The sequence below is a fragment of the Octopus sinensis genome, linkage group LG30 (genome assembly GCF_006345805.1).
Source record: "Octopus sinensis linkage group LG30, ASM634580v1, whole genome shotgun sequence".
Classification (NCBI taxonomy): Eukaryota; Metazoa; Mollusca; class Cephalopoda; order Octopoda; family Octopodidae; genus Octopus; species Octopus sinensis.
In genome coordinates, this window is record NC_043026.1 from 3,556,789 (window position 1) to 3,570,264 (window position 13,476).

The following is a 13,476-nucleotide window of genomic DNA, read 5'->3' on the forward strand; positions in this document are numbered from 1 at the left end:
GTGCAATAATTTAATAGTCTTATGCACACATATCTGCACAGGAGACTTAAAAATTACTGCCGATTTTAGCAGTTTTGTAACTTCTTGCGGAACCCCTGCACTGTACTGGCGGAACCCTGGTTGAAAACCACTGAGTTAGACACATCAGTTAGACACTAGTTAGACCAGTGCTTTTCAATCTTTTTGCTGGAGCGGAACCCCAGGAAACATCCCACTGGCTCGAGGAACCCCGTGCAATAATTTAATAGTCTATGCACACATATCTGCACAGGAGACTTAAAAATTACTGCCGATTTTAGCAGTTTTGTAACTTCTTGCGGAACCCCTGCACTGTACTGGCGGAACCCTGGTTGAAAACCACTGAGTTAGACACAGTCAGTTAGACACTAGTTAGACCAGTGCTTTTCAATCTTTTTGCTGGAGCGGAACCCCAAGGAAACATCCCACTGGCTCGAGGAACCCCTGTGCAATAATTTAATAGTCTTATGCACACATATCTGCACAGGACTTTAAAATTACTGCCGATTTTAGCAGTTTTGTACTTCTTCTTGCGGAACCCCTGCACTGTACTGGCGGAACCCTGGTTGAAAACCACTGAGTTAGACACAGTCAGTTAGACACTAGTTAGACCAGTGCTTTTCAATCTTTTTGCTGGAGCGGAACCCCAAGGAAACATCCACTGGCTCGAGGAACCCCTGTGCAATAATTTAATAGTCTTATGCACACATATCTGCACAGGAGACTTAAAATTACTGCCGATTTTAGCAGTTTTTGTAATTCTTGCGGAACCCCTGCACTGTACTGGCGGAACCCTGGTTGAAAACCACTGAGTTAGACACAGTCAGTTAGACACTAGTTAGACCAGTGCTTTTCAATCTTTTTGCTGGAGCGGAACCCCAAGAAACATCCCACTGGCTCGAGGAACCCCTGTGCAATAATTAATAGTCTTATGCCACACATATCTGCACAGGAGACTTAAAAATTACTGCCGATTTTAGCAGTTTTGTAACTTCTTGCGGAACCCCTGCACTGTACTGGCGGAACCCTGGTTGAAAACCACTGAGTTACACAGTCATTAGACACTAGTTAGACCACGTGCTTTTCAATCTTTTTGCTGGAGCGGAACCCCAAGGAAACATCCCACTGGCTCGAGGAACCCCTGTGCAATAATTTAATAGTCTTATGCACACATACCTGCACAGGAGAATTAAAAATTACTGCCGATTTTAGCAGTTTTGTAACTTCTTGCGGAACCCCTGCACTGTACTGGCGGAACCCTGGTTGAAAACCACTGAGTTAGACACAGTCAGTTAGACACTAGTTAGACCAGTGCTTTTCAATCTTTTTGCTGGAGCGGAACCCCAAGGAAACATCCCACTGGCTCGAGGAACCCCTGTGCAATAATTTAATAGTCTTATGCACACATATCTGCACAGGAGACTTAAAATTACTGCCGATTTAGAGCGTTTTGTAACTTCTTGCGGAACCCCTGCACTGTACTGGCGGAACCCTGGTTGAAAACCACTGAGTTAGACACAGTCAGTTAGACACTAGTTAGAACAGTGCTTTTCAATCTTTTTGCTGGAGCGGAACCCCAAGGAAACATCCCACTGGCTCGAGGAACCCCTGTGCAATATTTAATAGTCTTATGCACACATATCTGCACAGGAGACTTAAAATTACTGCCGATTTTAGCAGTTTTGTAACTTCTTGCGGAACCCCTGCACTGTACTGGCGGAACCCTGGTTGAAAACCACTGAGTTAGACAGTCAGTAGACACTAGTTAGACCAGTGCTTTTCAATCTTTTTGCTGGAGCGGAACCCCAAGGAAACATCCCACTGGCTCGAGGAACCCCTGTGCAATAATTTAATAGTCTTATGCACACATATCTGCACAGGAGACTTAAAAATTACTGCCGATTTTAGCAGTTTTGTAACTTCTTGCGGAACCCCTGCACTGTACTGGCGGAACCCTGGTTGAAAACCACTGAGTTAGACACAGTCAGTTAGACACTAGTTAGACCAGTGCTTTTCAATCTTTTTGCTGGAGCGGAACCCCAAGGAAACATCCCACTGGCTCGAGGAACCCCTGTGCAATAATTTAATAGTCTTATGCACACATACCTGCACAGGAGAATTAAAAATTACTGCCGATTTTAGCAGTTTTGTAACTTCTTGCGGAACCCCTGCACTGTACTGGCGGAACCCTGGTTGAAAACCACTGAGTTAGACACAGTCAGTTAGACACTAGTTAGACCAGTGCTTTTCAATCTTTTTGCTGGAGCGGAACCCCAAGGAAACATCCCACTGGCTCGAGGAACCCCTGTGCAATAATTTAATAGTCTTATGCACACATATCTGCACAGGAGACTTAAAAATTACTGCCGATTTTAGCAGTTTTGTAACTTCTTGCGGAACCCCTGCACTGTACTGGCGGAACCCTGGTTGAAAACCACTGAGTTAGACACAGTCAGTTAGACACTAGTTAGACCAGTGCTTTTCAATCTTTTTGCTGGAGCGGAACCCCAAGGAAACATCCCACTGGCTCGAGGAACCCCTGTGCAATGATTTAATAGTCTTATGCACACATACCTGCACAGGAGACTTAAAAATTACTGCCGATTTTAGCAGTTTTGTAACTTCTTGCGGAACCCCTGGACTGTACTGGCAGAACCCTAAGGTTCCGCGGAACCCTGGTTGAAAACCACTGATTTAGACACAGTCAGTTAGGCACTAGTTAGACCAGTGCTTTTCAATCTTTTTGCTGGAGCAGAACCCCCAAGGAAACATTCCACTGGCTCGAGGAACCCCTGTGCAATAATTTGATTGTCTTATGCACACATATCTGCACAGAAGAATTAAAAATTACTGCCGATTTTAGCAGTTTTGTAACTTCTTGCGGAACCCCTGCACTGTACTGGCGGAACCCTGGTTGAAAACCACTGAGTTAGACACAGTCAGTTAGACTAAGGTTCCACAGAACCCTGGTTGAAAACCACTGAAGTAGACATTTAGACTGGTAGACAGTAGACAGGTAAACAGATAGTATAACACATTACCTCCTCCCCACAAGGCATCAAAATTCCTGTTCAAGTCTGTACCATTGCAGCCTCCCGCCTGTGGTCTTGTATTCTTTCGCCACATTCTATCCTGAAAATATACATGTAATGAGAGCTTTTTTTTTTTTTTGCATGATACACATATAATATTTCGTTTTTGGATTTGGTTTGCAAGATTCTTTATATGAGTTTGTGTGTTGAAGCTTATTCTGTTGTGTCAAGAGTCGAGACTATTGAAAAGGTTGCAAGATGCAACGGAAATTTTAGGAAAATATAAATTAAGAAATAAGTGGAAATTTTACCAGTGAGTGTGTTACATTATAAGGCACAAAAAGAAAATGGCTCTCCCCAGACACAACAGAATATGCTTCAACACACGAACTCACATAGAGAATCTTGCAAACCAAATCCCAAAACGATATATATCTAAATATATATATATATAAGTACATATATATGTACATATATATATATATATATATATATATATATATATATATATATATATATAAATAAATGAAAGAATGGAGTTGAACTACGATTTAACAAAATTTTGTTAAATCGTCGTTAAACTCCATTCTTTCATTTATTTATAGTAAAAAAAACACACAAATTTCCACACGAAAATACGTGATCTCTGCCCTTGGCATGTAGCTTCAACCATGTTTTCTGACGTGTATTTGCTACCCGGGTATCGGTTAACCGAATTATCCATACTAGGATAATTCATTCAACTACTTAAATATATATATATATATATATATATATATATATCGTTTTGGGATTTGGTGTAAATAACGGGCAGAGTCAAGACTATTGAAAAAGTTGCAAGACGCAACGATAATTTTAGGAAAATAAAAATAAGAAATAAGTGGAAATTTTATCGGTGAGTGTGTTACATTATTAGGCACAAAAAGAAAATGACTCTCCCCAGGCATAAGAGTATATATATAATACAAAACTTCGTTAAAATACAAATCCGAAACCAAAAAAAAACAAAAAAAAAACAAACACAAACATTACTAAAGAAAGAAAAAAAATGGAAAAAAGAGGTAAAAGAGGAAGAAAGAAAGAAAGAAAAAAGTAAAAACAGTAATTCAACACCAAGTGCCCCAACTGGCCACACACCACAAGGTTATAGGTTATACGTACACACAAAGGAAACGTATACATGCAAATTTGCTTTATTGTGGTGTATTTACATTAAGTATCGGTGAAGGACAGAGTCTCCAACACTGAGGTGCTTCACAGAGCAGAAATGCCTGGAATCGAAGCCCTCATCATGAAGGCCCAGCTCCGGTGGATTGAACATGTAGTTCGAATGGACGATGCACGATTCATGATTGTAAGGTCGTGAGTTCAATTCCGGTGGCGCGTTGTGTCCTTGAGCAAGACACTTTATTTCACATTGCTCCAATCCACTCAGCTGGCAAAATTTGAGTTGTACCTGTATTTCAAAGGCCAGCCTTGTCACACACTGTGTCACGCTGAATCTCTCTGAGAACTATGTGAAGAGTACACGCGTCTGTGGAGTACTCAGCCACTTGCACGTTAATTTCACAGCAAGCTGTTCCGTTGATCATATCAGCTGGGACCCTCGTCGTTGCAACCGACGGAGTGCTCCTATGGGGGAAGGAATAGTAGATGTAGTAGCAGAACTTGATATAACATGTGATGAAGGGCCATACCATTGTATGTGTCATATGATAGCCATCAGGGTTTGTGACAGGAACAAACAACCAATCATATTTCTCCAATAAGTCCGTGACTTCCTTATCGACGTTCCGTTTAGTTGCAAACTGTTAAAAGATATAAAGAAGCAATAGATATACAATATATATTAGAAAAACCACAAGAAGCGCTTCAAGGACAGTCTCAAAGTCTCTCTCAAAGACTTCTCCATCGGCACAGAGACTTGGGAGACACTTGCTGCCGACCACTCATCCTGGCGCAGCGCAATCACCACAGGAGCAGGACAGCCGAGGAGAGACGGATTCAGTCAGCAGAACAGAAACGCCAGATGCGGAAAGCCAGAGCCACCTGCACCAATAGCGCAGCCCCTACCCACTTCTGCCCCACCTGTGGGAGGGGCTTTCTTGCCCGGTATTGGCCTCACCAGCCACCTCCGGTCTCATAGCAGCAATTCCACCAAATGATGTCAATGGTCATCTTCAAACCCGAAGGACGAACATTAGAAAAACCACCTTTTATCAATTCAAAATGAACAGTTAAATTACACCATCTAAAAAATTACGTATAATAGAAATATTAAACACACAAAAGCCGTTCGTTTCACTTCAACATTTAAGCTTAATTTGTCAATCAAATAAGTTTAATTAGTTTAATTAAACTTAAATATTGAAGTGAATCGAACGGCTTTTGTGTGTTTCTTAAATGGCTTACAAACACTTTCAACGCTGCAATTGTTTTCGTTTCAGCACACGATCTCAGATCAAATCACTTGCTATGCAAGTACATCTCCGTAAATAGAATATTAAAATTAAAATTAAAATTAAAATAATATACCGATGATTAAGTAAATTGCAAAAAAATAATAAAAACGTATATTACACTTTTATTATACGTTTTATTACGTTTTTATTATGTTTTTATCATTTTTTTGCAATTTACTTAATCATCGGTATATTATTGTTATTTTAATTTTAATATTTCTATTATATGTAATTTTCTAGATGGTGTAATTTAATTGTTCATTTTGAATTGATAAAAGGTGATTTTTCTAATTTATATATATAAATAGTGGTTTTGTCTCTAATATATATAATATATATATATATATAATATATATATATATATATATATATATATATATCGTTTTGGGATTTGGTGTAAATAACGGGCAGAGTCAAGACTATTGAAAAAGTTGCAAGACGCAACGATAATTTTAGGAAAATAAAAATAAGAAATAAGTGGAAATTTTATCGGTGAGTGTGTTACATTATTAGGCACAAAAAGAAAATGACTCTCCCCAGGCATAAGAGTATATATATAATACAAAACTTCGTTAAATACAAATCCGAAACCAAAAAAAAACAAAAAAAAAACAAACACAAACATTACTAAAGAAAGAAAAAATGGAAAAAAGAGGTAAAAGAGGAAGAAAGAAAGAAGGAAAAAAGTAAAAACAGTAATTCAACACCAAGTGCCCCAACTGGCCACACACCACAAGGTTATAGGTTATACGTACACACAAAGGAAACGTATACATGCAAATTTGCTTTATTGTGGTGTATTTACATTAAGTATCGGTGAAGGACAGAGTCTCCAACACTGAGGTGCTTCACAGAGCAGAAATGCCTGGAATCGAAGCCCTCATCATGAAGGCCCAGCTCCGGTGGATTGAACATGTAGTTCGAATGGACGATGCACGATTCATGATTGTAAGGTCGTGAGTTCAATTCCCGGTGGCGCGTTGTGTCCTTGAGCAAGACACTTTATTTCACATTGCTCCAATCCACTCAGCTGGCAAAATTTGAGTTGTACCTGTATTTCAAAGGGCCAGCCTTGTCACACACTGTGTCACGCTGAATCTCTCTGAGAACTATGTGAAGAGTACACGCGTCTGTGGAGTACTCAGCCACTTGCACGTTAATTTCACAAGCAAGCTGTTCCGTTGATCATATCAGCTGGGACCCTCGTCGTTGCAACCGACGGAGTGCTCCTATGGGGGAAGGAATAGTAGATGTAGTAGCAGAACTTGATATAACATGTGATGAAGGGCCATACCATTGTATGTGTCATATGATAGCCATCAGGGTTTGTGACAGGAACAAACAACCAATCATATTTCTCCAATAAGTCCGTGACTTCCTTATCGACGTTCCGTTTAGTTGCAAACTGTTAAAAGATATAAAGAAGCAATAGATATACAATATATATTAGAAAAACCACAAGAAGCGCTTCAAGGACAGTCTCAAAGTCTCTCTCAAAGACTTCTCCATCGGCACAGAGACTTGGGAGACACTTGCTGCCGACCACTCATCCTGGCGCAGCGCAATCACCACAGGAGCAGGGACAGCCGAGGAGAGACGGATTCAGTCAGCAGAACAGAAACGCCAGATGCGGAAAGCCAGAGCCACCTGCACCAATAGCGCAGCCCCTACCCACTTCTGCCCCACCTGTGGGAGGGGCTTTCTTGCCCGGTATTGGCCTCACCAGCCACCTCCGGTCTCATAGCAGCAATTCCACCAAATGATGTCAATGGTCATCTTCAAACCCGAAGGACGAACATTAGAAAAACCACCTTTTATCAATTCAAAATGAACAGTTAAATTACACCATCTAAAAAATTACGTATAATAGAAATATTAAACACACAAAAGCCGTTCGTTTCACTTCAACATTTAAGCTTAATTTGTCAATCAAATAAGTTTAATTAGTTTAATTAAACTTAAATATTGAAGTGAATCGAACGGCTTTTGTGTGTTTCTTAAATGGCTTACAAACACTTTCAACGCTGCAATTGTTTTCGTTTCAGCACACGATCTCAGATCAAATCACTTGCTATGCAAGTACATCTCCGTAAATAGAAATATTAAAATTAAAATTAAAATTAAAATAATATACCGATGATTAAGTAAATTGCAAAAAAATAATAAAAACGTATATTACACTTTTATTATACGTTTTATTACGTTTTTATTATGTTTTTATCATTTTTTTGCAATTTACTTAATCATCGGTATATTATTGTTATTTTAATTTTAATATTTCTATTATATGTAATTTTCTAGATGGTGTAATTTAATTGTTCATTTTGAATTGATAAAAGGTGATTTTTCTAATTTATATATATAATAGTGGTTTTGTCTCTAATATAATATAATATATATTATATATATATATATATTATATATATATATATATAATATATATATATATATTATATTGTGTGAAATTTGATTTAGCATTTCTAAATTGAATCCTGTAAGTTAGGATTAATATTCCATCAAATAATTATTATATATATATATATTATATATATATATATACATATATACACAGGGTGTGTAAGGTATTTGAGGACATACCTTTCTTGGGACATTGCTGCATTTTTTCCTAATTCCAAACTTACAGGGAAAAATTCAATTTAGCAATTCTAAATCAAATTTCACAATATATAATATATGTATATAATTAAGAGAAATAACCTCTATTAAGTAAATCAATTGATAGTGAAAGATATAATCTATATTAAATCATATAGAAAAAAATTTTAATATTTTGTAATAAATCTTTATATATAAAAGTGAAGTTGTGTGTCTGTCTCCTACGATTTAGATTCCTAACTACTCCCACATTTTGCAGTGCAGTTTAACCAAAACCGGGTATCTTATAGTCGTGATTAATATCGAGCCCTTCTGGGTATTAGCGCATGTCTACGATGAGTCTACAATTTTAAAAATAATTTACCATCATTTTTTCCATTTTAATGCATTTTTTCGCTATTATATAAGGGAAGTAACTCTCTAAAAATGTCTACGATGAGTCAATGATTTAAAAAAAAATTTACCATCATTTTTTTTTTCCATTTTTGATGCATTTTTTTGCTATTTTTTGGCTATAACTCTCTAAAAATGCTTATATAGTTATTTCCCTTACAAACCCGAGCAACGCCGGGCGATACTGCTAGTATATTATAATATATTGAGACAAAGAATTTATTTAAATAACAGGGCTGTAAGGCACACACACACACACACACACACACATACAAATATGCTGATGTGTATATATATATATATCAGTTTCAGGTATAATTCTTGTTCAGTTCAGTTCGTCTTTTTTTCATGGTACCCACAAACCAAATGTGGTTTTTTTTCACCTCCAATAACATAAAGCAGTTGCCATATTTAATACCAAGTGCAAAACTGCTTGGTAAAATTGGCTGTAATGGATAAAAATACATACATACATACATACATACATACATACGTATATATATATATATATATATATGTATATGTATATATGTATGTATTTTTGTATAAATATATATATATATATATCTTTCTCTCTTTTCTCTTTTACTTGTTTCAGCACCGCCTTTAGCCGAACAAATCGACCCCAGGACTTATTCTTTGTAAGCCTAGTACTTATTCTATCGGTCTCTTTTGCCGAACCGCTAAGTAACGGGAATATAAACACAACAGCATCGGGGATCAAGCGATTTGGGGTGGGGGCAAACACAGACGCTCAAACATACACACACATACATACATATATATATATATATATACATATATACGACGATCTTCTTTCAGTTTTCATCGGCCAAATCCACTCAAAAGGCTTTGGTCAGCCTGAGGCTATAGTAGAAGACACTTGCCCAAGGTGCCACACAGTGGAACTGAACCCGGGACCATGTGGTTCATAAGCAAGCTACTTACCACACAGCCACTCCACTACATAAAACTATTTGAGAAATGGAAACAGAATGATATGCTTATGGAATCTCTTTACTCTTTTACTCTTTTACTTGTTTCAGTCATTTGACTGCGGCCATGCTGGAGCACCGCCTTTAATCGAGCAACTCGACCCCGGGACTTATTCTTTTGTAAGCCCAGTACTTATTCTATCGGTCTCTTTTGCCGAACCGCTAAGTAACGGGGACATAAACACACCAGCATCGGTTGCCAAGCAATGACAGGGGGACAAACACAGACACACAAACACACACACATACATATATATATATATATACGACAGGCTTCTTTCAGTTTCCGTCTACCAAATCCACTCACAAGGCTTCGGTCGGCCCGAGGCTATAGCAGAAGACACTTGCCCAAGATGATACGCAGTGGGACTGAACCCGGAACCATGTGGTTGGTTAGCAAGCTACTTACCACACAGCCACTCCTGCGCCTATATATATATATACATATATACGATGGGCTTCTTTCAGTTTCCGTCTACCAAATCCACTCACAAGGCTTCGGTCGGCCCGGGGCTATAGCAGAAGACACTTGCCCAAGATGCCACACAGTGGGACTGAACCCGGAACCATGTGGTTGGTTAGCAAGCTACTTACCACACAGCCACTCCGGCGCCTATATGATTGACTAAAAATCCACATAGGAAACGTCCCAAAATTGTTGTAAACCAATGGGTGAAGCAAAGAATAAGAAAAATTTAAGGAGGTATATCTTACACTTTCAATGACTTTTAGGGTGGAAGCAATTGCGATCCATTCACGGCTGTGCATTCCTGCTTCAACGATGATTGTGTCCTTTCCAGGGCCAACGGAAAACTGTTTGAAATTGAAAATACAGATTAGCAAAGGTTTTACAGCATGGCAGACTGGGTTACATTCTTTTGGAGCTGTGGTGTGTTGGTGCTTCTGTTTGGTGGTAATGTGTTGTAGAGTAATGTGGAAACGGTGGTTTGGTGTCATCTTGCAGTGTTGCAGTATGGTATGGTGGTATGGTATGGTGACGTGGTGGTGTACTGTGCTGTTGTGAAGGCAGCTAGCTGGCAGAACCGTTAGCACACCAGGCGAAATGCTTAGGAGTATTTCATCTGCCGCTGTTACGTTCTGAGTTCAAATTCCGCCGAGGTCGACATTGCCTTTCATCCTTTCGGGGTCAATAAATTAAGTACCAGTTACGCACTGGGGTCGATATAAATAGGTATTTCATCTGCCGCTACGTTCTGAGTTCAAATTCCACCGAGGTTAACTTTGCCTTTCATCCTTTCGGGGTCGATTAAATAAGTACCAGTTAAGTACTGGGGTCGATATAATCGGCTTAATCCGTTTGTCTGTCCTTGTTTGTCCCCTCTGTGTTTAGCCCCTTGTGGGTAGTAAAGAAATAGGTATTTCGTCTGTCGTTACGTTCTGAGTTCAAATTCCGCCGAAGTCGACTTTGCCTTTCATCCTTTCGACTTAATCCGTTTGTCTGTCCTTGTTTGTCCCCTCTGTGTGTAGCCCCTTGTGGGCAGTGAAGAAATTGGTATACAGTGTTGTTGTGTAGAAGAACTGATATAAGATTGTTATACTGTAGTTTTGGGGTATGAACATGCACAAGTAGGTGGACTGAAAAGTTTATAACTTGAGTATGAAGGGGTGAGACTAGAACTGGGAAACCTTGTATTCATTAATTTTATCCCTTATCAATAACTACATAGTTTCTTTCTGAGCAATCACACACAAACACACACACACATTTGTACATATATATATTAGAGACCTCCTTCGGTCACGACACTGACCATGGGATTGCACCTAGAAAGTTACCCTCCCAGGCACAAGTCTGGGCAAGGTTGTTTATGGAAGACCAGCAGTCGCCCATGCATACCGGCCTCTGCTCTCCACGCCACCAGTGTTATCCAAGGGAAAGGCAAAGTGCTTTTCTAGTTGCTGTTGTTTGTTTGTTTGTTTGTTTGTTTGTTGAGTGAAGCGGTCTTCGTCCCTTGGGAGAAGTCCGAAACGAGGTCTTTTGCTATTTGTAAGACCCGCAGAAGAGAAATCAGATCAACCCCCGACACCAAGAGCATTGACGGATGGATGAATGCGCATCCAGGCTCAGCGGTTGCGTAGGAAGTCGGGGACAAGAAACAGGATGAAAGAGTGAGAGAAAGTTGGGGTGAAAGAGTACAACAGGGGTCGCCACCACCCTCTGCCGGAGCCTCGTGGAGCCTTAGGTGTTTTTGCTCAATAAACACATACAACGCCTGATCTGGGGATCGAAACCGTGATCCTCCGACCGCGAGTCCGCTGCACTAACCACTGGGCCATTGCACCTCCACACACACATATATATAAGAAAATAAAGGAGCAACAATTAACCCTTAGAAGTTGATTCTTAGTATTAAAAGCTTTAGGTGTTTTTGCACAATAAACACACACAACGTCTGGTCTGGGAATCAAAACCGCGATCCTCCGACCACGAGTCCACTGGGCCATTACGCCTCCACTGCTCTGCTATTGTTGTCTGTAAAAAGTCAACACAGTTGTCCTTGTGCTTTGATAAAATTCATTAAATGTTTGTGGTTATTCAGTTACCCATTTTCATTCACCACCACAGACCCATTTTCATTCACCAGCTCAACCATTCACCACCACAGACCAGCCCACAACCTTCAGACTGCGACGTGGTTATCTCTGCTTAACAATTTGAAAGTGGGGCTTCTACTGTCTACTCCAATGAACTGTGACAGATATTTTATCTTGAGATTAGAGATAAATACAAAGCTGAATTGAATGAATGAATGAATATATATATATAAATATGTGTGTATGTATGTACAGGTATGAAAATATATATGCATGTACGTATATGTATATATATATATAAATATGTGTGTATGTATGTATGTACACGTATGAAAATATATAAGCATGTATGTATATGTATGTACATATATATACATTTATATATGCGTGCATGTATATGTATACAAATGTATGTTATGTATATGTGTGTATGTATATATATATATATATATGTATATATATATATATATATATATAATTATAAATATTAGGGAATAAATCCAAATTTACAGGGAAAAAAATCAGATTTAGGATTAAATCCAATTTTATAGTAAAATATTATAAAATATTATTAGAGACAAAACCACTATTTTGCAAAACAAACAAGGAAAGACTTAATCAATACATAAAATTTTAATAAATAGTCAAAAAAACCGCCACTACAATTGTTTCTTGTCTTGATCGACAATCTTCAGGTGGACTTCCAATAAGTCAGTTTCAAATTATGAATTTTGGAAACTGACTTATTGGAAGTCCACCTGAAGATTGTCGATCAAGACAAGAAACAATGTAGTGGCGGTTTTTTGACTATTTATTAAAATTTTATGTATTGATTAAGTCTTTCCTTGTTGTTTTGCAAAATAGTGGTTTTGTCACTATAATATTTTATATATATATACATATATATATATATTATGTATATATATATATATATATATATGTATATATATATATATACATATGTATATATATATTGGCATACATACATTATATGAAAATACATATAAGGTCTTGTATTGTTTATCGTAGTAATGTTCTACATACATTGATTTAGCTGAGTTCAAAAGTTATATATGTCAAAAGTTATATATATATATGCCAGTGTGTCATTGATAATGTTGATAAAATTATTAGGGATCAAATTTGTAATATAGTAAATTATGTACAATAGATATAGATATACAGATATAGGCATGGCTATGTGGTAAGGAGTTTGCTTTCCGACCACATACATCCAGGTTCAGTCCCACTGTATGGTACCTTTGGAAAGTGTCTTCTCCTATTGTCTCAGGTTAACCAATGCCTTGTGAATGGATTTAATAGATGGAAACTGAAAGAAGCCCATTGCATGTGTTTATATATATATATACATATATATATACTCTTTTACTCTTTTACTTGTTT

The 13,476-nt window shown here is 38.0% G+C and overlaps 1 protein-coding gene across 1 annotated transcript in view; it reads right to left on the minus strand.

Moving 5' to 3' along the window:
* The window catches only part of LOC115226736 (zinc carboxypeptidase), a gene marked incomplete at its 5' end in the record, with an annotated part of 32,173 nt that overhangs the window by 13,627 nt on the left and 5,070 nt on the right, over positions 1 to 13,476 (minus strand). The window contains 3 exons of the mRNA XM_029797757.2: positions 3,060 to 3,150; positions 6,807 to 6,917; positions 10,231 to 10,329. Coding sequence (XP_029653617.2) covers positions 3,060 to 3,150; positions 6,807 to 6,917; positions 10,231 to 10,329 — 301 coding nt within the window. The remainder of the gene's footprint in view (positions 1 to 3,059; positions 3,151 to 6,806; positions 6,918 to 10,230; positions 10,330 to 13,476) is intronic.